Source organism: Perna viridis, chromosome 4, assembly GCF_037379345.1.
Source record: "Perna viridis isolate PV_CMFRI_1.1 ecotype Kerala chromosome 4, ASM3737934v1, whole genome shotgun sequence".
Classification (NCBI taxonomy): Eukaryota; Metazoa; Mollusca; class Bivalvia; order Mytilida; family Mytilidae; genus Perna; species Perna viridis.
Window position 1 is genome coordinate 12,390,464 of NC_142448.1, and position 27,597 is coordinate 12,418,060.

The 27,597-nt window shown below is 29.9% G+C and overlaps 1 protein-coding gene across 2 annotated transcripts in view; it reads left to right on the forward strand.

Moving 5' to 3' along the window:
- Positions 1–27,046, forward strand: part of LOC148618891 (intraflagellar transport protein 70A-like) — a 35,032-nt gene extending 7,986 nt beyond the window's left edge. For both annotated transcript variants that reach the window (XM_088578235.1, XM_088578237.1), the window contains 12 exons: positions 2,100–2,168; positions 2,467–2,638; positions 4,440–4,568; positions 4,999–5,201; positions 6,063–6,128; positions 7,726–7,845; positions 10,369–10,445; positions 14,911–15,121; positions 15,881–15,952; positions 17,611–17,714; positions 24,629–24,837; positions 26,814–27,046. In XM_088578235.1, coding sequence (XP_088434361.1) covers positions 2,100–2,168; positions 2,467–2,638; positions 4,440–4,568; positions 4,999–5,201; positions 6,063–6,128; positions 7,726–7,845; positions 10,369–10,445; positions 14,911–15,121; positions 15,881–15,952; positions 17,611–17,714; positions 24,629–24,837; positions 26,814–26,938 — 1,557 coding nt within the window. In that variant the 3' untranslated portion in view covers positions 26,939–27,046. The remainder of the gene's footprint in view (positions 1–2,099; positions 2,169–2,466; positions 2,639–4,439; positions 4,569–4,998; positions 5,202–6,062; positions 6,129–7,725; positions 7,846–10,368; positions 10,446–14,910; positions 15,122–15,880; positions 15,953–17,610; positions 17,715–24,628; positions 24,838–26,813) is intronic.
- Positions 27,047–27,597: the final 551 nt, after the last annotated feature.

The window sequence follows — 27,597 nt, forward strand, 5'->3', positions numbered from 1 at the left end:
TATAACCTTGGTTCCCTTGATTACTTTTTGTCATTTTCTAAGATTCTATGTATGTGTTCTCTGTGCATTGTATTGGGAGAAATTGAGTTCTGAACATAAGTTAACTTTTTTTATGTGATATCAGTATTCTATGTGATAAAAAAAAAATGTAATTTTTGTACATGACATATAGTTTAATTGACAAAGACAAAAAACATAAATATTGGAATCAAAATGAAAATAAGAAGAGTAAATTTTTCATGGTTGACTTGTTTAGTATTTACTAATAAGTAACATAGTTTAGTAGAACACAGCTGACTATCATTTCAAACTTGATGACTTGAAATTCTAGTTCAGTGAATTTGAAAAAAAGTGCTGAATGCTGTTCCATTTGAAAAGTATGTGTACTGAGTACATTGCACATGAAGTTTAAACATTTGATTCTCCTTTATTATTCAACTAAAAAAGTATATGTTTTTTTTTCTGTTAAATTCCTTGTTTTTATAAGACATGATTGTCATTTCATTCTTTTTCAAACAACAGTTTGGATGAAGAATGTTTTGAACCTTCTTAATTCTAATATTTCTCTCAAATTCAAGTGTAAAAATGAGGTCAAAGGTCACCATTGAATGCATTTGAGGTTCATTTATAGTTTTATATTAGTACTATGTATTCCTTTTTTCTGAGTCATTATTTAGCTATGTCATTTTTCTTCAATCCAATGGTTGCAGACCTCAATCATATAGCATAAATGAATGCTTTATATAACAGCCAGATGTTACAAAATAGTTATGTGAGGTGTAGTGATGAATTTATTTTGGCAAATAATCATGGAAATCAATATATCACATTCATTTTTGTCAATCATTACTCTTAAGATGATTTTTAAAATTTAAATTGTTTTCAGATAATTAATTAAACTTGTACATAATTCCTATTAAAATGTTTTGAAAATACATCAATGGGAAGTAACTTATGATCATCTTTGAGCTAGCTCTTATTATGGTTAGTGTGAATCCTTATTTTTTCTCTATCTTAATGTGAAAAATTAATTCTATTTTTAATTATTAAATTTTTCAAATAAATATGGTAGGAGGATTTAATGCATAATCATAAGTTTAAAGTAAAATTAAAATTGTTGACGAAATCATATCAATTAAGTAAAGATTTCTGCATTTATTGTAATAAATTTCTTTTACTTTAACCTTTGACAGAAACTTTTCTGCTTTCTTTTATTGGGGTGTTTACAACATGTGACAAATATGAATCTGTCTAAAGAGTGAATGGTAGATTACTATTTTATTGGGAACTGAAATTATAACTAGGAGTTGTTTATTTTTTTCTACTTAATATTTTTACATTTTTGTTTTTTTTAACTTACACATTTTTCTTATATAACCATAAAAAATTTAAACTAGACAATAGAATTTCAGGGAACAGAAGTTTTCAATTCATATAACAAGTTGGTACATGTAGTACCTTGTGGTATCAACCTAGACTGTTAGTTAAGATTAAGATTAATTTGATTTTGTCTACAGCATATCTTGTATATCTTTAATATGCAGATGTACTTATTTATGTTTAAAGAGTCCATGATTGTAGAAGTCAATTGACAGATTTTGGGTGGAAAACTATAAATATGCTTTATTCCAATAAATCCATATTGAAATTAAGTTCTCAGGACTCATCCTATTGGGTAATTAGAGCAAAATAGTCTGGTAGAAATGTTCTCATAGTGAAGTGTTAATAATTATTGCTCTTCCAGGTTGCATTTTTTCTGAGTTTTTAGTTTTTTCTCCTTCATTGTTTTAGATAGCTATTGAAATTGTCCAATAAGCGATTTTTCACAATTTTACCAGGTACATTCCAGAAAATCTCTTCTACCATTTATCAAGAAGTTATTGTCCTTGATATCAATTTCTACCATCATAGACACACATTGAAAATAAATATGGCTCATATTTACACAATCCCATGGTTGGAAATTAAGAGAAGCAACAAGCTCAGAATTGACACTTCATACCTTCTAAATTATTTAATGTTGTATCTATATGTATCTTACTATTTAAGTTTTATTGTTTATTTATGATTTTCATTTAAATTGTCTTCTTTCCTTTCAGAGTCTTGTAGAGCAGTGTCCAGCAGATGATCCAGACACTGAAATTAACCTAGGTTGCTTATTGTTCAAGGTAAAATCATTCACTGTTGATCAAAACTTCCCATGTTAAAGCACAAACATGACTCAACAGGTGTCAGTTGTATGGTATTCAATTTATTTATAATTCAGATTTGTTCAGAAATTCCATTGACTGAGAACTTTGAGTGTTTCAGGTGAATTTTGATAGAAAATGAAAAGAAATGCATAAAGAATATACATGTAGCAGAGCATTTTTTTATTCTTTCCCTCATTTTTGAAAGAATCCATATTATTATATAACTACATCATCTTTTGACATTTACTGTAGTTGAATTATCTCCCTTTAACAGGATGGTAGATATGAGGAAGCTTGTCACAAGTTTACTACTGCCATGCAGATCCTTGGCTATAAACCTGATCTATCTTACAATATAGCTCTGTGTCACTACATGCTGAAACAGTATGCTCCTGCACTTAAACACATTGCTGATATCATAGAGAGGGGTATAAGAGAACATCCTGGTGAGAAATTTTATACTCTGTATTTCTGATCGATAATATGTTTCTTATAATTCTCCCTTTTAATACATTGAAGACAACATTGCAGTATTGTCTTGTCAATACAAGTGTAAAGCTTCTATTAAAAAAGTATTGTTAATTATCCTAACTATTTATATTACCTTAATGTTATATGGAATGTAGAAACAACTTATGTTGTGTATGGATAGAAATGATTACTGTGTATGACTGAATATCTGTACCATGCAAATTAATAATTGTATCTCCTTGCGAAGTTCTAGTATAGAATATTAATATAGAAAGTAATGTAGTAGCCTTTGTATTGAATTTAAGTAGTAAAAAATGCAAAAGGAGTCAAAGGTCACCATTGGAGAGTAAGTCAACATAAAGTTTTCCATTTAATCAGTTCAGTAAGTGTCTAAATTCCAATGGTAGCAGACCCCACAAACAGGTATAATCAATTTGTATATATATCTGGCAATTCTTAAACAGTTAAACCTAATGGTATGCAAGGACTTCAAAATTTGCACTTTTCCTTTAATTTGTGGAATTTTTTGGAGTAATTTCTCAAAAAAGACATTATTGATTTTCTTTTATTAAGTGCATATTTTGTCTGGAGATCTTATTAGATATTTATGATACTAAAAGGGTATTGCATGTTAACAGGTTAGGGTAAGGAGGAGATAACTCTGTATTGACTTTTCTCCTAACATTTACAAATGCATTACTTTATAATATGATAACCTGGAAATTGCTATTACATGTATCAAAAATCTTAAGGGCATTTAGGTTAAGTTATGTATTAAATACATAAAAGGACAAGGAAAGCTTTAATTTTCATTTTGAATAAAAAAAAGTTGTTAATAAATGATAAGAGAAAATAAAATAGAATAACTATTCCTAAAAAGATTGTATTTGACTAATTTTCAAACTTTGCCTAGTGTTAATAAACATATTGAATTTAGGGGCAAAATTGACAAATTTTTATTATGAATTTGTTCACGTTGAACAGAGCCATTTTTCTTTAGTATATGCAAATCTATAACTCAGACTGAATTGAGCAGATATTTTTTAAACTTATGCAAAGTGTCGATGTATATTAAAGATGTGCATCTCCTATTTAGATATTTTACTAAGAATAGCTTTTGCATGTTGAATAGACAGTTTTTTATGTGAATGGTAAATAACTTAAATTTTTGACTACCCTTATGTTTCCCACAACAAGGATAATATCCTAAAACTGTTGTATTGTTAAAGTCTTTGAATAAGCTAAAGTGGTAGTAAGATAAAGATATAATTTCATGACTCAATATCCCTGCAACATCAATATCTTGAAAAATATAAACATCACCATGACCAGTATAAGACTAAGTTATTTAAGCATTATGCTATTTATCACATGTTTAATAAAAAAAATGTGGGTTTTCTGCATATCTGCAACAGTCTTAACTTCACATGTACCGCTGTAACCTTGGTTCTCTTGATTACTCATTCATAACACCTTATGGGCTGATATATAAGAGCCCATAACACACCCCAAATGTTTGATGTCATAGAATTGACATCAAAATATGCCTAGGTCTTAAAACGTATAATAAAACAGAATATACTTGTTGAAATAAATCTTTTTGTAACCAATGGTGACTGATCATGTAATAAATGGCAATTGAGAAAAAGAAACATTGAAAATGACTGTAAACTAGAGCTAATGAAAACATCTATGAGAAAATTGATACAACAATACGTTTTGAATCTGAAATTATTTTTTGGCATACATTAAACCATAAGAATTGATCACTTTCAGAGCTTAGTGTTGGTATGACTACTGAAGGAATAGATGTTAGAAGTGTAGGGAATACACTGACTCTTCATGAGACTGCTTTGATAGAGGCCTTCAATCTAAAGGCTGCCATAGAGTACCAACTCAAGAACTGTAAGTTACAATATTTGAATAATTCTGTAATTTTTTTTCTTCAAAATTATATAAATCAGTTAAAAGATAAAACATATTCTTTTTAAGACTAAGTTACCAGTATACAAAATATCATGTTTTATGAAAAGGAAAGCAGTTTACAAACAAGTGTAAAGTGACTCAAAGGTTATTAAGCAAGCAAAACTAGTTAAAACTTTAGAACAATCATATTATCTAATTATTAAATTTTTGCTTATGCAATATAGAATTGGAGCCAAGTTATCCTAGTTAGGTGCTTCATTAAATTAAAAAAAACTTACTCATCTGAAGGGTGGTTAGGGATTGAATTACTTTTGTATTATGAACAACTTTGATATCTCTTCAATAAAACAAATGATACAAAACCAATACTTTATGTTTTGACATTAGTTGTCTGTGTGATTGCTTTTAGATGAGGCAGCATGTGAAGCCCTGACAGACATGCCACCAAGGGCGGAGGAGGAACTAGATGCTGTATCCCTACATAACCAGGCCTTGATGAACATGGAGATCAATGCTACTGGAGGATTCCAGAAAATGCAGTTCTTGTTACAACAGAATCCTTTTCCTCCAGAAACATTTGGAAATCTCTTGCTTCTTTATGTAAAATATGAGGTAATTGTCCTTGAATAGTCATTAATCTTATTTATAAAAAGATTATGGTATTTCTATTTAATTATTTCAATATCAAGCAGTGTGATTTTAAACTTTAAGATGCTGGTTGTAATATTTTAATAATTCTTAGTTAACTGATAACTCAACTCATATGGGCATCATTATGCTGGTTTGACTATGGTGTTTCCAAGGCTTATCGATGAATATTTAATAAAGATGAATGGTCATCAATATTTCTGCTACACAGGCAAATATTTTTCACGTGAAATTTATGTTAATCGAGCTTCACATGAAATTCATGTGAAATTCACATGAAATTAACATTTTTCATGTGAAATTCACTAGACATGAATTTCATGTGAACATTTTGTGTGAATTTCATGTGAAGGATCCATTCACCTGAATTTCATGTGAACTCTTTCACTTAGTTTATTTGCTCAATTCAGGTGAAAATCATGTGAAATTCGTGTGAAAATCATGTGAAATAATTCTGCCTGTGTATATCTCAATACATAAAATGTCATGAACTAAATTCTACTATGTTTGATACCTTCTGCTCATTGTATATGTAGCAAAATGTTTGAATGATGTAAGAATTGAAATACTTGCATTTTTTTGCTAAGGAAGTGAAGAATTTTGAACTACATATCATGACAAATGTTGTATTGAGGTCATTCCTGTCTACATTCCTTGGTGGTGTCTGCCTTCTATGGTTCACTAAAGCATTCTGAACATTCAACATTGTAAATCATATGAAATGATATGTAGGATGATTAAGTTATCTCTCTTTACTCAGGATTTTTTTCTACCTGCTTACCAAATCTTGCTGACTTGCAATGATTGTAATCTGTTATCTTTCAGTATTATGACTTAGCAGCTGATGTACTGGCAGAGAATGCACACCTGACCTACAAGTATCTTACACCTGTAAGTAATCTCTACACCTGGTTTATATTCAGATGGTAATAGAAACCTCTGATTACCATCTATATTATCTTGGTAGATTATTTTGTCTGAAGTCAATGGGTGGTTTGGAAATCTTTATGGTTTTAATCTCAAGAAGTATTCAACTCATGATAAAGTGTTGCACTTAACCAGTGTTTTTCTCAACAATATCTTTATACTTTTTATTAAATGATAGATGTATAATACTTATTTATGTCTGTTAACTATACTGAAATGGGCCATGTATACTTTCATTTCCATCTTGTTATGATCGGCAGTCAGGTTTCATTTTGTTTAATGGCAAATTTGTTTTTGTTTATGGAATATCACTTGAAAGTACTTTTAATTTTCCACAGTCTGTGTTCATGTTATTGATTGGTAATAAATGAATTGATAGCCAAACTCCTCTTACTACTTGATGGGCAAGTGTTTTCCTTATCCTGTATTTTTATGATTTATGTTGATGTACATGATAAAAGAGGAAAACATTTATTTAAAAAAAATAGCACTTTTCTGTCAGCTGTCAATACTGTTTAGTTTTACTTTATACTATATTTTAAACATCAACTACCATTGTTTACACATTTGTTCAATTAGTAGAATTAGCAATTAAAAATTCAATTACTACAATGTTTAATATTTACTAAAAGAATAGCTTTGCTATTTCTATATGCTTAGAAATTTAATTATTGGAAATTGTACTATGTTTGAAAATGAAAATGATACTATTTACCTCTTCTTGGATAGCAATAAAATAATATAATTGAATTTCATGAATGTTTGCCTTTACAAATTGTATAGACCTTGGTATGTTATTGGAAATAGGATTTTACTTATTTATCAATAGTTTGAAGGATGTTCCATCAGTCACATTATACAGAAACACTAATGCCAAATGTCTTACCACAACTAGTCAAATCACATGTTTACAATTTGACCTATTTAAATTTTACTTATTTATAAAAGTCTAAGGCTGGTAGCTATAGGTGCATTACTCCATATTCAGTTTCTATTCTCTCACAAATTTAGAAGTAGAACCACATGTTTCTGATTCAGTTAGATAAATAGCATGTTTAACATATTATAAAGGCACATTTTTTGGCAAAAGTAACGATAAATGCTGTCATGATTTAACTATTTATTGGTTTAAGTAAGCATTTTTATTAGAAAGAACTTAATACCGAGATTTTTTAATAAGAAGGACAGTATTGACTTAAATGACTAAAATGGTTTCTTATGTTCTTGTAATGTTCTTATTAAGGGCATATCAAAAGGAGGGAGTAGTGAAGCCTCCTTTTTGGCTACCTGAGACACTGTAATGAATACATCTTAGTTATATGCAATTGTGATTTTTTCATATCACAATAAAAAATCCTTTACCAAGAATGATAGAAAAGGATACAGTATTATCAACAGTGTATAACAATAATTGTTCAGACATTCAGAATATATCAGAAGACTTATTCTTTGTGAAGTAAAACTTTCATGGTTTATGTGGGAAGTCCATGAACTTTGATATTCTGACAAAACAGGAGAATTGGTAACTCAGAATTAAAGTTTAATATTTTGTATATTTTAGTATTTGTATGACTTTCTTGAGGCTGTGATTACGAGACAAACTTCTCCAGAGGAGGCATACAGGAAACTTGAAGAAATGGCTAAACAACAGACAGAAACTCTTAGTAAACTCACCAAACAGGTAACAAATCAGTCAACAAATATTTATAGAAAAAGGGATTATAAAGATGTGTGTTTTATTGTGGTCAGGGATTGCAAGTTGGTTAAAAATTGATAAATTTCAGCTATCCTTATCTCTGTTGGTTGCATAACTTTACTTTCAATGGCCACCTGTGTATGATGTCATTTGCATCAGAGAATTCACTTAATTTTTCATCAAAAAACATAAAAGTTTCAGTAAAAGCTCTTAACTACTTTCAACTGGTTGATTTAAGTGTAATTAATTAGAAAACAATTATTGTTAAAAGCTTAAGTATTCTTTCCCCCTGATCTTTATGAATTTTAACTGGTGTAAATGAAGTATTGAAATTGATAGGTACATTATCACGTTGGCAAACGTATGGAGGAGGTAATTAATGTTGCACACTGGATTTGTCTTTGCATTAAGGATGTTCATCGGTAGATCTTAAAGCCTAGCTTTTCCATGTTTTTAGCCAGTATTGACAAGAAATATTAAAATTTTAGCAATCTTGAAATTTTGTTTTATAGATAGAAGCTGTATGTATTTGCAAATTACATTGAAGTTATTTTGTTGTGATTTTGAAATTGATGTGCAGAATTGATTTTTGTTTTTCATGGTTTTGTACTACTATCTGGTGAACAGGACACATTATATTACATTTAAACTGTCGAATGTGACAAAGGATGTAATTGACACATGTAGGCTTTCAGTGTAGAGAGCTATATGTGGAAACCATATGCAAATTACCTGTTGTTCATGGTCACTGAGTTTTAATTTGTATTTGAAGTGACCATGTTAGACAGGTAGTCACATAAGACAGGTTAAGTGGTTTGAGAGATATACTTTAACATTAGCACCTTTGCTCTAAACATGCTTGGAAACATCTTTGATACATGTTGATTAACCATTTTTCCCAAATTATTAATTGTTACTATTAATGTGTGAAAAACTTGAATCTTAATGTCTTCCATGCACCTTGTAAACTTGAAGATAACAGTACATTCCATTTTAATTTTCTTGTAATCTGTTTAATTAATATTAGTTTTACATTAAACTTGTAATGGATAATAAGTTGACTGTTTATCCAAGCTTTAATTTCCTTCTTGATAAATGCAGCTATGATTGGAAACAGATTTGTATTTCCATTAATCCTTATCCATATTCCTTGACATATGCATTCAGTTATTCTTTTGATTAAAACTATATGATTCTCTATGTGTTCTGTTCCAGGTAAAAGTGTTTTCATATGTTGTTCACTCAAGTTTATTTTTCTTCACTTAAAAATGTATAAAACCTGTTACTTGTTCAAATTGAAGTGGATCCACATGATACATGACATGCTGTTGAAACCTTTGTTCCCTATTCAATTAAATTTGTATATTATATTTCTTTCTTTAATGTGTGAAGTTGGTTGAGATTTGTGTTAAAAATGTTTTACTTTCCAAAGATTTAAAAAAAAATTGTAGTGAAAAAAAAAAGATGTTTTCATTAGGTACTATTGTATTGGTATACTTTGTAATACATTAATTTTCTTTTCTTGGGCAATAGTGTGTTTTTTATGTCATATTTTTAATGACATTTTTTACATTAACCACATTGATGGAATCTAATTTAAATGATTGGGGATTTTTATATGTATATGTATGTTCTTTGTAGAAAAGATGATACTTTCATATCTTTTATCGAGATCTACTGATGTTCTATCCTTAATGCAAAACTTGTGAATAGAGGCTTCTTACTTGTGATTACCCTTTGTCAATGTATAATGAATTTATCAAAGCTTTTTCATCATAGACTTTGCTTCAAAACAAAATATTATTGTTTGGTAGAAATGAAGTTGTGTTTGGTTTCTTCTCATGCCCTGCCAATGCAGTAAGTGACACATTTTTTTGTCAATCTGTCCAAATGTCACTTGGTTTGTCAATAATGCCTTGAATTAAGATTTGCAGTGAACACTTTTTGTATGGTATTGGGGTTACATCCAATGTGGTTCATCATGGTACAAAAATATGTGTATGAAGCTACATACTCGGTAGTAATGCCTGGTATATCAGAATTTTTTTCACACTCTTTATGATTCCACCCCTCTTTCCAGCAAAAAAAAAACCAACAAAAAATTGAAAGTTCATTCTTTCAAGTAGACATTAACTTATTGACAGTAAGTGATATTATTAATTAATTTGTAAATTCCAATTTGAAAGGATCCAAAGTTATTAACATATTCAATACATACTCAATGCATCTGTCTCATTATTGACAGGTCTCATTTGTCCACCTTTTCTATGTGTTAATCTCTGTTCCAGTCTTTCAGTCTTGTTCTAGGTTTTCTGTATTATTTCATTTTGGAGTTATAGCTGCCTGTTTCCTCTATGTAGTGTGACTTTGACTTTCAGACATGAAGTATCTTCTTCATTAGAACAAGTTTTCTGTTAGTAAAAGACTATTAAAAATAAGGTATTAATAAAATTTGGAATTAAAAGTGTATCTGCAGCTAGTGTAATTGACTTGTACTTGTTACTTTAGGTACAAGAAGCACGTCAGAACCATGACGATGAATCAGTGAAGAAAGCAGTTAATGAATATGATGAGGCTCTTGAGAGGTGAGCATTACAGTTTTAAAAGTAAATGATACTCTTCTATTTTGATGAGGTTCTTGGGAAGTGAGCTTTGTATTTACAAGGTTATAATAACAAGTCATAATCACTCTCCTTTAGATGGGCTCTTGAGAGGTGAACTTTATGGTTATAGAAGTAACTAATACACACTCTTCTTGAGAGGTGTGCTGAGTGGTTATAAATTTTATATTTTAGATATTCAATTCCTTTTTATGAGGCAGAGACCTCTTTAGAAGTGAGATGAGAGAGTATAAAAGTGAAAGATACCCTCTCGCTTTTGATGAGGCTCTTGAGAGTGAAATAAAAGTGATATTCACCCCATGGCAAGGGGACACTTCAGATAATTATCATATTATGATTAATTTTCACACAACTTTCAACTGGTCCTGCCAGTTGTAAAATATTTAAGCAGGGAAATAACAAAATATCAAGTGCCCATTAATGAAAACCACTGTTGCTCTTACTTCTTGAAACTTTCATAGATCACCCAGCATACTACATTATAATGTCTTGTATTTAAACTTGTTAACCTAGATTTTATGCTCTAATTTGAAGATTTATGTCCCTTATTTCCTTTTATGGATGTCAATAAAAGAAATTGATTCATTACACAATGGAGTGAGAAAAAAAAATGACTCCCTGATGAATGATTTGAACATATTCTGTCATGTTTGTAGTATCATGATATTCAGCCAGTTTGTCAATTAAGAAATATTTTTTATCTTGTTTCTCTGTCCAGAAATTATTCCAAACAACATGAAGAATTATTTACCTTTTAAAACATTATTGTGATAGGTTGACTTTGTTATCTCTGATCTCTCAGTCTCAGTGGACAACTAGTATAAAGTGAAGTGTCTACTATTACAGGACAGATTTAACAGATGTCATTTGGGATTTTTTTAATTGCCACTTCTATTTATTTTGACATTTAAAAATATTGTACCAGCTCCCTATGTGCTCTTGATGAAACAAATCTTGATAATCATTCTTTCAGTTTTTGGCTTCTATATCCATCAATTTTCTTGAATTCCTACTAAAAAAACTATGATATAGAGCATAATCTTGGAGAGAGGACACTTAAATATACAAAAACAAAATCATATTGTTTCAGTTTATACATTTTTTGTAAAATGTTGATTACCATTAAATACTATTGCCATTCAATTGACTATTTCTTCATTTAATTGAGAATTTCAATATAATTTAAACTAAAACAGAGGTTTTAAAATAATAAAAAAAAGCAGTTAATATGTCAGAAGTTATTTTGAATATTCTTTTCAATGTCAGATGGGCCTAGGGCACATGAAAATGAAGAAGGACTGCACTCCACATCCACTCTATTGGGGAGGGATTACATACTGTTTTACCTCTATATATCCATCCATCCATTGGAAACATGTATTGTCTTTAAGACTAGCTGTTACACTGCCCATGAAACTAAAATTTATCTTAAGAAAGCTATATTTATAAGTTTGGCAGAATGTTTTTCTGTCATTTGAAAATTGTTTTCATACCAATTGAAAGCAATTACACTGCCCATAAAACTAAAATTTATCTTAAGAAAGCTATATTTATAAGTTTGGCAGAATGTTTTTCTGTCATTTGAAAATTGTTTTCATACCAATTGAAAGCAATTACACTGCCCATAAAACTAAAATTTATCTTAAGAAAGCTATATTTATAAGTTTGGCAGAATGTTTTTCTGTCATTTGAAAATTGTTTTCATACCAATTGAAAGCAATTACACTGCCCATAAAACTAAAATTTATCTTAAGAAAGCTATATTTATAAGTTTGGCAGAATGTTTTTCTGTCATTTGAAAATTGTTTTCATACCAATTGAAAGCAATTACACTGCCCATAAAACTAAAATTTATCTTAAGAAAGCTATATTTATAAGTTTGGCAGAATGTTTTTCTGTCATTTGAAAATTGTTTTCATACCAATTGAAAGCAATTACACTGCCCATAAAACTAAAATTTATCTTAAGAAAGCTATATTTATAAGTTTGGCAGAATGTTTTTCTGTCATTTGAAAATTGTTTTCATACCAATTGAAAGCAAAAAATTACTTGATATAATAGAACAGCTGTCAGTTCACTAGAAAACATATTGAAAACTGTCTCTTGTACTGGTAATTATGTTAAATGAAGAAAAAGGTTAAATATCCTTAGTTTTATATTCTACAAAGAAGAAAACAGTGGTATCATCAAGAGGATTTGTAAAATACATATATATGAAAGCAGAAAAGGAGACATAAAAAAATTGTGGACAAAGCTCAAAATAAGAAATCACAGTTGCAGTATATAAGAAAATGAATCTATTTAAATAAATAAATGATAATTTTGTGGTATATAGGAATGATTGGATGCAATTCAATGGATATTTAGAGAAAAGTCTCTTGTAAACCAAGTATTTTTTTAATTGATAAGAACTTGATATGTTTGAACCACAGTGTGAGTTTTATTACTTTTTAACTGCATACAGCACATTTTGACAGGATGAAACTGTAGGCCAATTTTATGACCAGAGATAATTGAAATCTATCTTTAATTTATGTTTTCATTTACATTGTGAGAAAGGCTAATTGTATCAGTTAAATATGAGAATTCCAGCTTACCCTTTTCTTAATTAACTTTGACTATTGATTATCCATCCATCTTCAATGTTACTGTCAGAAAGTTTCTTATCAAATGCCTCTGAGCGTTTAATTTCTGCAGTGTTTTGTTGGCATTTAGTAAATCGTCATTAGGAAAAGAAATCCCTTATTACCATTTTTAATTTTTTCATATACAAATAAGCCCTATATTTGCTTGAAGGGAAATCCAAAATGTCAAATAGACCATAGATTATAGCAGGAAGAACATCGGAAAAGTCTCAGATAAATTCTATAATGGCTTTACAAATATGATTTTCTGTGACTTAATGTCAGTTTAATGCAATGATATTTTTGTGATGTGTTTTGGTATTGATTTTTGCAATGCTAATCTATGTATCTTTTCGCTGCAGTAAATGCAGTAGGCTTTATTGTTACTGATACAAGCTATAAGGGTAATTTTAATTCTGCAAATATTTTCAAGCCTTGAAATAATGATTGTATCATAATGCTTTTAGTCACATGTAAGGTTCTAACAGTTGTAACTAATGGTGTTAACTGTAGAATCGGCATGTTTTGTTATTGTTTTTGTACTTTTTGGTTGCATTGGTTAAATTATACTCATTGAAATTTAGAATTGTGTTCTAGCATTAAATAGGTCATACTACCCTAGTAAATTCATCTGGTCTCAGCCTGTTGATGTTGCAGAAGATAAAATCACATTTTGGTCAAAATTGCAGTGAAGAGTACATACAATAATTGACTGAACATCTAAGTTTGAACTTGTGTTATATATATTGTCATTTAATATTGGTTATTGATGGAATGAAAAACTAAGCATTTCAGGAAATATTCAGCTTACAGATGTATTTTTTTTTTATTTTTACATGTAGTTTTATGTCTGTCTGTATACTCAGCATATTGATTAACCTCCATAGTTTCTTTGACTATATATAAGTTATTTATAGTGTCAGTCTCTATAAGAATCAGGCAAAATGGGTGAAATATGGTATGCAAAAAACCACCATTTTGAAATTTTAATTTGACTATTTGCACCATAAAAATCAAGGAAAAATGACAAGCTTTTCCATATCACCATGCTCCCAGTTTTTAGTGGAGTCCGAGTTGCTCATTTACTTTTGTTACTTTGTATGTATGATTTTAGTTACTTTGTGTTCTTTGTTGTGAATGTCTGTTTTCCATGTCTGGTCTTTGTCCTTGGATTACATTCTTTTGATTACTGCTATAACCTTGGTTCCCTTGATTACTCTTTATTAAATTGAGTTATAATTGCTTCTGTGCACTGAAAATGAACATTGCAAGAGCAGATAACTCTGTCAAAAACCACATTTCTCTGACATTCTATTAAAAATTTTCCAGTGATGCAGATATCAAATAATGGTCTTTTCAAATAAAGAAAGCATCCTTAAGTGAAATTATATTGTCAGATTGGTTTGTTTTTGACATGCATGTTTCTGATATTTTCTATTTTAGCACTTACACTTATTAGTAATTCTTCTGTGACTTATCAAATCCTCTTGTGTCATTATTATGGTGTAAAAACAAGGAATACTGTGTTCATGCAAAAAAAAGAAGAATTGACCTACATAATGATAACTAACTTTGATACTGGTCTTCCATAGTTCATTCTTAGAAATTGGATTGACATTTTGCTAACAGGCTCATATTTCAGGTTTTTTGTTTGAGGAGATGCAGTACAGTAAACTAGATGTGAATAAAACATGGAATCTATGTTCATATGAAACACTGTAACAGCCTCAGTGCTGACAAATGTAAATGTCTAAAAATTGTGAGAATTGTACTGCAGATTTCTGAAATATTAATTTCAATTTCAGATACATTCCTGTTCTGATGCAGCAGGCCAAGATTTACTGGGATATGGAGAATTATCCACATTTAGAGAAGATTTTCCGTAAATCTGTTGAGTTCTGTAATGAACACGATGTATGGAAGCTAAATGTAGCTCATGTTCTGTTCATGCAAGAAAACAAATATAAAGAAGCTGCTGGATTCTATGAACCTATTGTTAAAAAGAATTATGACAATGTAAGTTTTTTTATTTACTTTTCTCAGTTCAATAATAAATTTAGAAGACCACACAGCCAGTTAATTATGTGTGTGTTGCACAAGAATTTTTTGTGAAAATAATGCATGATTAGAAAATTTAGCCAAAATTGTGTTAAAATAGCTTATTTCATGAGACATTTTTATGTAGAAAATATAGAGCGCATTTGCCAAACTCTTTGATATTAATACAAAAATAGCTTTCTGTACCATTACTACTCCTGACAAAAGATTTTGTTGTTCATAACGTGTTCTATATATTTTTTTATTAAAAAAACTCCCTATAAATCGTCTCATTTTTGTCAAAATTTTTCGAAAACTTTGTAGAAAGTAGATTTTAGTGCCCTCCTTGTGACCAAATTGTTACACAACAGTTTGTATTTTCTGTATATTAGTGTGCAGATAGTATTTTAGCTTTAAAATATGCAAATAGAAAATTGCAAATAGTAAGTTGAAACCTCGGCAAAATAGTAGGCCAGAAACTAGTGTTATTGAATTTACACCTACTTCACTCACTTCTATGCATCGTTAAAAAAAGTTTCAATTTACTGTAATACCTGTGATAAGTGATCTGCAAAAGGAGAGTCACATCATCATGTCACATAAAACAGGTGGTCTTCATTTACAGGGTTATCACTACATAGGGATAGTTTAATCTTATAATAGAATTAATTACAGAACGTAGGTGGTTGCTAAGCCAGGTTTGGTTGTATATATCCATTATTTGTATTGTATTTTCAGATACTGAATGTCAGTGCTATTGTACTTGCCAACCTGTGTGTTTCCTACATCATGACTAGCCAGAATGAAGAGGTATGTTGACTTAAATAAGATCAAATGTCAAATGTCAAATAGTGGTGGATCCAGAGATTATTCAAAAGGTGGTGGAAGACCCAAATTTTGTTCATATTATGTATCGAATTTGCTTGATTATTTAATAGATTACAATCCTTACTTAGTGATCTTCATGTCAAATCATACAAATTTAAAACAATTATAGAACATTTAGTTTCATTAGAGGAAACTCAGGCCCCTTTAATCTGCCTATGTCAAGGGTATGGTGGGTCTCGGAATATTCTTATGAGTTCAAGAGAACAATAATTTTTTCGTGTTGTACTTATTGGATCTTGTTAATTACATTTGTCATATGAAAATGATTTGGAAGTTGTGGGAGTTCAGGGTTTTATTCTAAAACTCTGAATATTAGGCAATACTTGATTCCAAAATTATTTAAACTTTTTTTTTATTGATGTTGTTATTAAAACTCACATAATAGATTTAATTACATGATGAATGTAGATATTTTCTCTATCTGGTAAAAACTACCACTACTATTGACAGTGTACACATTTCTAAAGGTAAATAGTATTTTAAGAAAACTGATACTGGGTAGATAGAACGGTTTTTGTCTGATAACAGACTGACAGACTGACCTACGGTATCATAGCTGTATAACAGACTGACCTACAGTATCCTAGCTGTATAACAGACTGACCTGCAGTATCCTAGCTGTATAACAGACTGACCTACAGTATCCTCGCTGTATAACAGACTGACCTACAGTAACCTAGCTGTATAACAGACTGACCTACAGTATCCTAGCTGTATAATATATCTATTTAAACTTCAACATTGTAATTTTTTGCTGATTACTTCATATAACAAGAAGCAAAACATGTGATGATCTAACAACATAAGAAATGTACTTTTAAGTTCTTGGCAAGAATAGTGGCATTTTTATTTGTGTAGTGTCATTAAAGAAATCCATTTTTTCTTGTAAGGAAGTGCATTGGAAGCATTAGGCAGTAATTGGGTTGTTTATTGCATATAATTGGTTCTGCAGTTTCCCTCACAGCAGCACTAATTGATTTTAAATGATAGAATATAATTATTTTCATGATAACAAGCAAGATTGGATCACATATTGTAAAAAAGTGTAAATACTTTGATCATTTTTTATACCTCTTATATGTTGGCAGAAAACCAATGAAATCATACTTTAACTATGGAGATTTAAACAATTTTTTTTTTTAATTTTAAGATTTTAGAAGTTCCTTTTTTGTTTTATTTTAATCACCACCATGTAATAAGTTTTCAGGTTGTAATCTTTGTTTATTATTCTGTAAAGGGTGTTTGTAATAAGGAAATGTTTTTTAACTGTTTTTTTTTCATAAGATGAGCTTTTAATATTGTGTGAATATAAATGACCAAGAAAGCAGTTTATAAATTAATCATTAACAGAAAACATTAACATTGATGTGTGGCATCAAATTTTTTATAAAATACCACTGTAAAATCAGAAAGTATTGTTATACCTTTATTGTTACAAAAAAAAGGTATGCCTTGGTTTGTATTTGCAAAAATTAAACTACATTTTGATCAACACTTAACAAAATTACAATGATGAATGGTCATATTAATTTCTGATTTACAGTGCTCATGTCTTCATTCCACATGTTTTCCCTTTACAGGCTGAAGATCTGATGAGGAAAATAGAGAAAGAGGAAGAGCAAGTGGCTTATGATGACCCTGATAAAAAGATTTACCATCTATGTATAGTTAATCTTGTCATTGGGTAAGCTTTACCATCTATGTGTAGTTAATCTTGTCATTGGGTAAGTTTTACCATCTCTGTCCGGTTAATCTTGTCATTGGGTAAGTTTTACCATCTCTGTCTAGTTAATCTTGTCATTGGGTAAGCTTTACCATCTCTGTCTAGTTAATCTTGTCATTGGGTAAGCTTTACCATCTCTGTCTAGTTAATCTTGTCATTGGGTAAGCTTTACCATCTCTGTCTAGTTAATCTGGTCTTTGGGTAAGCTTTACCATCTCTGTCTAGTTAATCTTGTCATTGGGTAAGCTTTACCATCTCTGTCTAGTTAATCTTGTCATTGGGTAAGTTTTACCATCTCTGTCCGGTTAATTTTGTCATTAGGTAAGTTTTACCATCTCTGTCTGGTTGTGATCTTGCAATTAGGTAAGTTTTACCATATATGTATAGTTAATCTTGTCATTGGGTAAGCTTTACCATCTCTGTCTAGTTAATCTTGTCATTGGGTAAGTTTTACCATCTCTGTCTAGTTTATCTTGTTCATTGGGTAAGTTTTACCATCTCTGTTTAGTTAATCTTTGTCATTGAGTAAGTTGTACCATCTCTGTTTAGTTAATCTTTGTCATTGAGTAACTTTTACCATCTGTGTTTAGTTAATCTTTTCATTGTGTAAGTTTTACCATCTATGTATAGTTAATCTGGTCTTTGGGTAAGTTTTACCATCTCTGTCTAGTTAATCTTGTTCATTGGGTAAGTTTTACCATCACTGTTTAGTTAATCGTTGTCATTGTATAAGTTAAACATCTCTGTTTAGTTAATCTTGCCATTGAGTAAGTTTTGTAATGCTTTTACCAGATAAGTTTTTTTTTGGTATGTGGTCTTATTATGAAGATTTGCAGATTAAGTTAGACTTTGGTTAGGGTTGAATGATTTTTATGGAAGTTATTGCCCTTGGACTTTTCAATTTTCAATGAATTTACAGTTTTTTGCACTTTTTTTTTTGTAATGCTTTTTCCAATTAATTTTTTATATTGTGCATGTAGTCTTACTATGAGAAGTTACAGATTAAGATCAACTGTGGTTATGGTTGAATGATTTTTATGGAAGTTACAGCCCTTGGACTAAGAAAATTTCAGTGAATTTAAATTTTTTCCACACTTTTTTTTTGTAATGCTTTTACCAATTGATTTTCTATTTTGTATGTAGTCTTACTATGAGAAGGTACAGATTAAGTTCAACTATTGTTATAGTTGAATGATTTTTACGGAATTTACAGCCCTTGGACTTAGAAAATTTCAGTGAATTTAAGTTTTCCGCATTTTTTTTTTTATGCGGGGACATTGGAACACTGTTTTTTTTTTTATAAATTAGAATTTCATCAAATCTCCATCTTTGAGTTTAACTAATGTTTTTTGTAGCTTTATCTTCACCTCTTTTTTCATTGTCTCAGTACAAGGTTATAAATGTTAATTTGCTGCAGACTTCAGCACATGAAGTAAAGGATTACGTAGGATTTTTGAAGAGGGTGATAAGTGTTTTGTCAACTTTCTTTAAAGTGTCTGTACATTTGGTATGTGTCATTAGTGTTGATATGCAATATATATCATGATTTATAGTGAAAAGGACTTGAAAAGGAACTACTCTTTAGCTTAGCAGAATTTAGATTAACGATGTGACTTAGGTAATTAATTTCTTAACCATTAATACAACTCTTATTAGTAAATCATAAATGTGACTTACTAAAAGCTTTTAGGTTGACAAAAATTCCACTATCACTTTTTAGCATGATTATTAGGTAAAGCCGTGATTTAAATTAGATAATAAAAAAAATTGTGATAAGAAATTCTGCTAAAAAATTGGAACATTTGTGAAAAATCAAAGATAAAGAACAACAAAAATATTTACATGTGTAAGTGTATTTTATGACTGAAATTGTGAAATTTTAACCTTCAAATATAACATTAAAGATTATTTACTTTAAAAGCATGATTATTTGTAGCTTACTGATTTTATTACGCTCTGGCCTGTGTTAATTTTCATAAATTTTATACTAAAGAAACTTCCACCAATAGCTCCAAACAAGTTTGAAATGGGGTGCTGACTGGTCATTTTGTAAGAGTTATTGCCCTTCGAACTTAGAAAACCTTGCTTATTTCACCCTTACAACATTCTTAGCAATGCCTTCATATTTTGTATATTATGCAATGGAAGCTATTGGAATTCTGTTCTTTTAAATATTTTCATTATATTGTGGACAACAATTTTTTTTCCTTTTGTTTTTATTTTTTGTTTTAATTTCATTGAAATACACAGTCCCAATTTAGCCCCATCAACTATTCTCAGCATATTTTTTTTCTGTTGTATAATGGTATCATCCTGTTGATTTCATAAGCATCCTTTATCTTTCGTATATTTGCATAAAACTTTTCTGGTCTTTTTTAAGTTTTAACACATGGTTACTTGGAATATAACAGAGGGCCCTAACGTTTTTGGAAGTTTTTGCCCATCTCCTTTAAAAATAAGAGGCAAGAAGGGGGTGAAAATATGTGTTACCCTTTGGAAAAAAGAGGCTAAAAGGAGAGAATAGGTGTTACTCTTTGGAAATAAGAGGCTAACAGGAAGAGAATATGTGTTACCCTTTCGAAATAAGAGGCTAAAAGGGTGAAAATAGGTGTTATCCTTTTGGAAATAAGAGGCTTAAAGAAAGAGAATAGGTGTTATCCTTTGGAAATAAGAGGCTTAAAGGGAGAGAATAGGTGTTATCCTTTGGAAATAAGAGGCTGAAAGGGAGAAAATAGGTGTTATCTTTAGAATGGATAGAAATAGGTTATTTTATTAGGGGCCAAAGGGGACTACACCCAAAAAAATCAACCTTTTTCTTTTTGTTCTGATTTTTTTTTTAATTATTGGATTCTTTATCCTTGCCTGCATTAAAAACAGAATAATTTACAATATTCATAAAAATTCCTGCCTGGATTTATCAATTAGATCCAGATATCTCTTATGGTTTCAAGTTAGAATGGCAAAAGTAAAAAAATCAGCGTTTTTTGGGGAGATCTTATGTTGAATTCTTCTAATTGGTTTCCTTATGAAAATCCCTGCCTGTATTTTTCTATCAAATTTACATCTCTCACGTTTTTTTTTAGTTATGGGGATTGAAGGTAAAGGTCTTAGATTAGCACCCCTAAAGCGCAACTTTTGTCACTCTTTAACTGAATTTCAAATTTTGTGCTAAATTGTGTCTAAACCAGTTGTTATGTCCATAATGAACTGTAAGTCCTTATGTTTAAGTGTAAAACAAACCAATATTGTGTCCAGACTTGACCCAAGCAAACAGAGTTCAACATGCTTCACTCCAGAAAGTTCTTTATATACTAAATGAGACAATGAACTATAGTTATAGTATTTTTTTTCTCCTGTCACCCACATGTTTTTCATTAAAATGATAAATAATATTGGAACTGAAGCAATGCCTCCCACTTTTGACAGCATGAAATTCGGAACAAATAGATTGTCAAATTTAATTTCTTTTGTCATTCAACAGACTTGTAACCTTGAACTAAGTTGCATATCATATGATGATGTAAAAGATTCATGCTGTTTAGGATATGAGTATTTGTTGATGGTATATTGAAGGTAAAGTCATGGTAGATAATGCATTTTAAGCTGTCTTTGTAAATACCAGTTTATGGATTTTTAGACATACATATAAATATCAGTTTGTATGTGTAGATACCAGTTGTATATCTGCAAAATACTGAAGCATCAATAATGTCAAATGCTTAAATCCCAAGTGGATCATGAAAACAGAAAGCAAAGATAATCTACAAACACACTGTAATGAACTGAAATACTGGTAGAATACATGTAGACCAATAACACATCATATTGCAAAGGAGTTTAATCCAGAAATAGTCTAGCAACAATAATGCAGCTTCCCATCAAAGATTTTTGAAGTAAATAAATACCAGTTTATGGATGTTCTGGCGTACATGTGAATTCTAGTTACAGGATTTAAAGTATTTTTGTCAATTACAGTTTAGGATCTTGATATTTAGGTAAATTTATAAATACCAGTTGAAGGATTTTAGAGCATTTTTTTATACATCAGTTTTTTAGATTTTTCTCCATCAGGTAGAAATCCATGCAGTGATGCACATTCATATGTAAATGGTCATTCTTTCAGATCTTGGTACTGTTTAAAAATAACTTTATTATTTTAAAATTTCTTGTTTCAATTTCAAATGCCCTTTAAAACATCTTCAATCCTGAAAATATACAGGAATGTTCAAGATAGCATCTCAAGGATAAAGAAAGGAATTAGGTATTACCACAATGATGAATGGTCTGTCATGTGTCTGTCACAATGGTGGGAATCTACAATGATGAAAAAACAAACCAAACTTATCAACATCATAAATTATTCTGATATATTTCTTTTTTTTTGTGTGTTCATACAAATGAATAATTTTTTATTTCATTTATAGTTATGCCAGTCTCTCAGGGAAGATATCTGATAATAAGAACATTTTATTAACTATATACATTAAATGTTGTCTTTGCCTCCTGAAAGAAGTTTGTTTCTTAGTTTTATTATGCAAATGATTTTGTACTGTAAGGTCAAACAGTGGGTGATGTCTGTGTAATATCTATTATCCAAGGTTATTGACAAATAGAATATTAATGTCACTTTTGTCTTGTTTCTGGTTGTTCTTTATTGTATTTGATGGTCTTTATAGACCAGATATTAATGTGCACATTAGTTTTTGATTAGTATCAGACAGAATCCTAGTCATTTAGGACAAATATTTAATCAATTAATGGTCTAGATCACATTTTCTCTGACATTTCTCTACAAATATCATTTGTCATATGTGACATGAAATCATCCTCAATATCACCAGCCATATCAGATGCTGTTGATACTCATAAATTGAAGACCTTTTCCTGCCTCATTTCCATAGTTTAGTCATTTGCATATAATTTGCATATTATACCATCATTTGGTCTAGTAAATTTCTTTTTACCTTGTTTTATACCATCATTAGTGAGTAAATGTACTTTAACACATAGCTCTGCTTTAATGTCCTTGAAGCTGGGTAAAGAGAACAATAGATTCCTTATGTTTATGTTGATACTTTTTGGTTTTGTTTTTGGTTTATATTTCTAATCATTGAAAGAAATTTCATTGTCATGTCTTCATTGATGTAGAAAATCACAGATCAATTCTATTTGCCCATATTGTTTGTCTGACTGTCTGTACACATCTCTTGTAAGTGTAACTCCTTTAAATCACTTATCGGGTTTAAATGATATGTGCATCATACATGTATGGAGAGGTGTGAATGATGGAACAATATTTTTAGGTTTGGTGCTTACAGAGGTTGATTTTTCAACTTTAGGCTTTTACCTGTTTATAGATCAAACCAAACAACAGTATATAAGTAAAGATTGTTTAAACCCAGTTTACTACCACTACTAGTATGAAGTGACAACCTGGTATTGTTTGTACGGTTTTATTTTCTTGTCATTGGAGATATTTGAGAAATGCTTTAAGCTAGTATCATGTGAATATTTCATCAGTGTACTTTAGTCATTTTATGCAATTAAATGATTTATCATGGGTTTGCAGAAGTTTTAAAATTGCTGATTACTTTGAATACAAAAGTGCATTGGTAATACATTATTTTTAGAAATTGTGACATTTTTTTTGTGCCTAGTTAGAAGATTGTACAGTGAGAGTTTTATCACTACAAACAAATATTGACAACATCTCTGTTGTGTCATTTAAAAGATTATGTCATACTAAGTAGTAATAGATTAGGTATCTGTAAAGCTAACAGTTTATAGCAACTCCCAATAAAATCTTATTTACTTTCTAAGACCTTGACTGTATACTGATTTAATCAACTGATTAAAATGATGCTGCGATGGTATAAAGTGAGACTGATTGAACACATGACTGTGCTGCTTTACGATTCATTAGGGGCGTTAGATGAGCTGAGCAGTTCTGACAAAGAACAATTATTGAAATTCAGTTAAATGAGTTCTAATCCCTTGCTACTACCAACTCCACAAAACTTCGAGCTATTTAAATTGTCTTGAAATTTTAGACAGAGATTAATGTTTCTCAGTCACATTGTTCTGAATTATTGAAAGCTCTTGAGAATGGCTATTATTTTACAAAAATGTTTGCAGCTATTGCATTGGCTCGAATCTGTCTTTAATCATCAAAATTTATGTATTACTTATGGTTGCAATTTATTATGAATCAGTTTAGGAATTGAAGATTCATTGGTGACTCTTTATAAATCACTTGGTGATAATAGAAGATATGACAGTATAATAGAAAAAATCTGAATGGTCTTTTTTAATGAGTTCACCTGAACAGCAGGTCTGTGTGAACATATGCAATCACCTCAGTTTTAATTTCTTATCATTAACCATAGTTGTTGAAACCATATATTTCAAAAACTACATTTTGGTTACAATTATTTGAACATGTAGTTTAAATTTATTTTTATTAAAATAAAGTGGTTCATGCAAATTGATGAAGCTTACAGGAATCCCCCTTATTTTGGTCATATATCTAACACTAAAAGCATTAAAATCTGCATTAAATTCTCAGAAAATGATTCTATTTATTTTAAATATTTTAAAAATTGTGCTTCTAGTCTTGATAAAAGGGTTGTTGATTTTATGCCAAAATTTAAAAGATCAGACTTGTTGCTTTTACAAACAAAAAACGAAAAAAAAACAGACAAACAAACAAACAAAAACAACAATTTCAAATAATAAGAAATTTGTAAAGAGTATTCAAAATGATAATGGCTATAAATGTTAAAGGTATAATTAGCAATATTATCTATAATTTCAGATAAATTAAAAACAGTAATTAAGTAATCTTAGTTGTAATACAATTTTCTTTTTTTTTCCAGAACACTGTATTGTGCCAAAGGAAACTACGAGTTTGGTATATCTAGAGTTATAAAGAGTCTAGAACCATATAACAAGAAGCTAGGAACTGATACCTGGTACTATGCCAAGAGATGTTTCCTATCTCTCATAGAGAACATGGCTAAACACATGATCATGATGAAAGACCAGGTCATACAGGAATGTATAGGATTCCTGGAATGTTGTGAAAGTAAGTCTTAATTAGGGCATACAGGAACGTAAAAGATTCCTGGAACGCTGTGAAAGTAAGTCTTAATCAGGTCATACAGGAACGTAAAGAATTCCTGGAACGTTCTGAAAGTAAGTCTTAATCAGGTCATACCAGGTTGACACCAAGTTTATAGCTAGGTAGCCCAAAGGACTTTCTGATCAATAAATTGGGTAGTCATCCAAATTATCTTGCAGCCCTGTCTTTAGGTATAGTAAGATTCTAAGAATAAATTTAGGTAGCCCAAAGGACTACCCATTAAAACTTCTAGGTAGTCCTCTCTCAAATTAGGGTGGCACAATGCTAGCGGACTATTGTTAGTGTTGAACCGTGCCTACAGGAACGTAAAGGATTCCTGGAATGTTTTGATAGTAAGTCTTAATCAGGTGATATAGGAATTTATAAAATTACAAGAATGTTGTGAAAGTAAGTCATACAGGATTGTAAATGATTCTTGAAATGTTGTGCAAGTCAGTCACCAGGTCATGTAGAGTTCCTGGAATGATGTGAAAGTAAGTTTTTATTAGGTCAAACAGGAATATATAGGATTCCTAGAATGTTATGAAAGAAAGTCATGATTAGGTCATACAGAAATGTATAAGATGGTTTGAAAGCAAGTCATAAATGGGTCATTTTGAAAATAAGTCTTAATTAGGATTATATATACAGGATTCCTAGAATATCACTTTCAGGATATAATGTATTGCATAGGGTTCCTGGAATGTTGTAAGTCATTTTCAGTATTTAAAAACACATTGGCGAATAGTAGCTGCTGTTGAGACAGTCATCTCATAAAGAAAATACCATTAAATTATGTTTGAAATACTATTTCACATGAGAATCATTCAGATGTCTAAAGTAGATAGAAGATACTTTGTTTTAATCAATAAGAGTAATCATATGATAGTTTAGAAATAAAGAGTACGGCTTTAGCTGTATTAGATTGCACAAATTTCTTGCAAAATTGTATAAATTTTATTTCTATAGGCATGATACTTCTGAAAATGCTAAATGAAATTTTATTGCATTTAATTATGGCTTTGATATTTATTCAATTATTTATTCTTCACATTGTCTGCTGTAATATGTTATATTAAACATTCTTAAAAAACAAAAGTTATGAATAATACATCCTGTTTATACAAATGTGTGATTAATTTTCACTCTAGTTCAATTTGGCCCATTTAACTAAGCAGGCTTGCCCATTTGAAAAATGAGATAAAGATAAAAAAAAGAAAGACAGCTGATTAATGGAAATTTCTATTCATTACAATTCTCTTGTGTGTTAAAATTATAGATTTACCGTGTCTTTTTGATATTATTTGGGAATGAAATAAGAAAGTAGTTATGAATTATGAATTTGATCTTGTTCTAGCTAAAGTGCAAGGTGTTGTGTGGACATATCTATTTTGGCAATCTGTCAGCCTTCTTCAGTGGCTGCATAAATCATTTTTGGTTACTGTAAATTTCAAAATTATTTATGCATTTGTGATTGGTATTATTTATGCATTGGTTACTAAATAAAATATGATTTTGATGTTTTGCTATTTTTAGATAGATCACACATTAGTGCTTATAAAAACTGGAAAATACAAGTTTTAATTAAAGTGATATAAATTCAGTCACATTTTTGCCTTGATAATTTTTTTGATTTATATTTTTGTATAATGACTTAAAAGCAAATATTGCAATATGAAATTTGAATAATTTATTTTAATATAGTTAAGCTCATCAGATTTATCAGTGAAACATTATTTGGTGGTTATGGTTGGAGAGCCTTTTCATATTATTGGTTAAATATACATGTTCATAACCATAAATTAGACTGTTTGCCTGAATCCTGCAACAAATATTTTAGTTGAACCTAAACCTAATCAACATTTCAATCCAATCTACAAAAAATGTCAAGTTGTATACTTAAGACCTATATCACAGTTGTATCATTTTTGATATTTTAGTGTATGGAAAAGACGTAAAGGCAGTTATTGAGCAACCATTAGAAGCTGAGCCAATGCATCCTGGGAAGAATACTGTGACATTTGAAGCCAGACTTTTGAAGAATCTTCTCCTTCAACTACAATAACTTTACTTTGGACTTGTTTCTATAATTAACTGATATGTGATATGTTTCAAATATTTATTGTTTATTTATTAACTAGATTGGAAAAATAAAGACCATTTCTATTTGTTGTATCATGGTTACATATTTTATAATCACTTCGAAAGTACTACTGTACGAAAAACTTCAAAGCCATTTTTAAAAGGAAAAAAACTATAACACAACTGTTTCCTTGCCACAGAATAGTGTCAAGGGTTAAAGGTCACAAAATGTGTTATACAACAGCAAAATTTCTGTAGCCTGACAAACCTTAGTTCTAGAAATTGTCCCAAGAGAAAAATTGTTGGACTTTATAGATGAAGAACAGTAAAAGTATAAAACCGAGGATGTATGAAAGTGTCAATTTATATAAGAAGTGTATCCTTGATTTTGTAGCAAGACAGCTTCACAACTCTTTAAATGTACATTGAGTCTTGGTTATAAATTTATGCTGTAGAGGAACCAGACAGGACATATATAATGATTCAGATAGGCACAGACGAACCAGACAGAATACATAAACTGTATCAGATATTCAAGTTAAAACCTTCATGTCCCATCAGGACAACAATATGTATCCAGTATTAGGTCACCAAGTTCTTGTTCTAGTTCTATGTGACCTTTATTTCAATTAATTATGGACA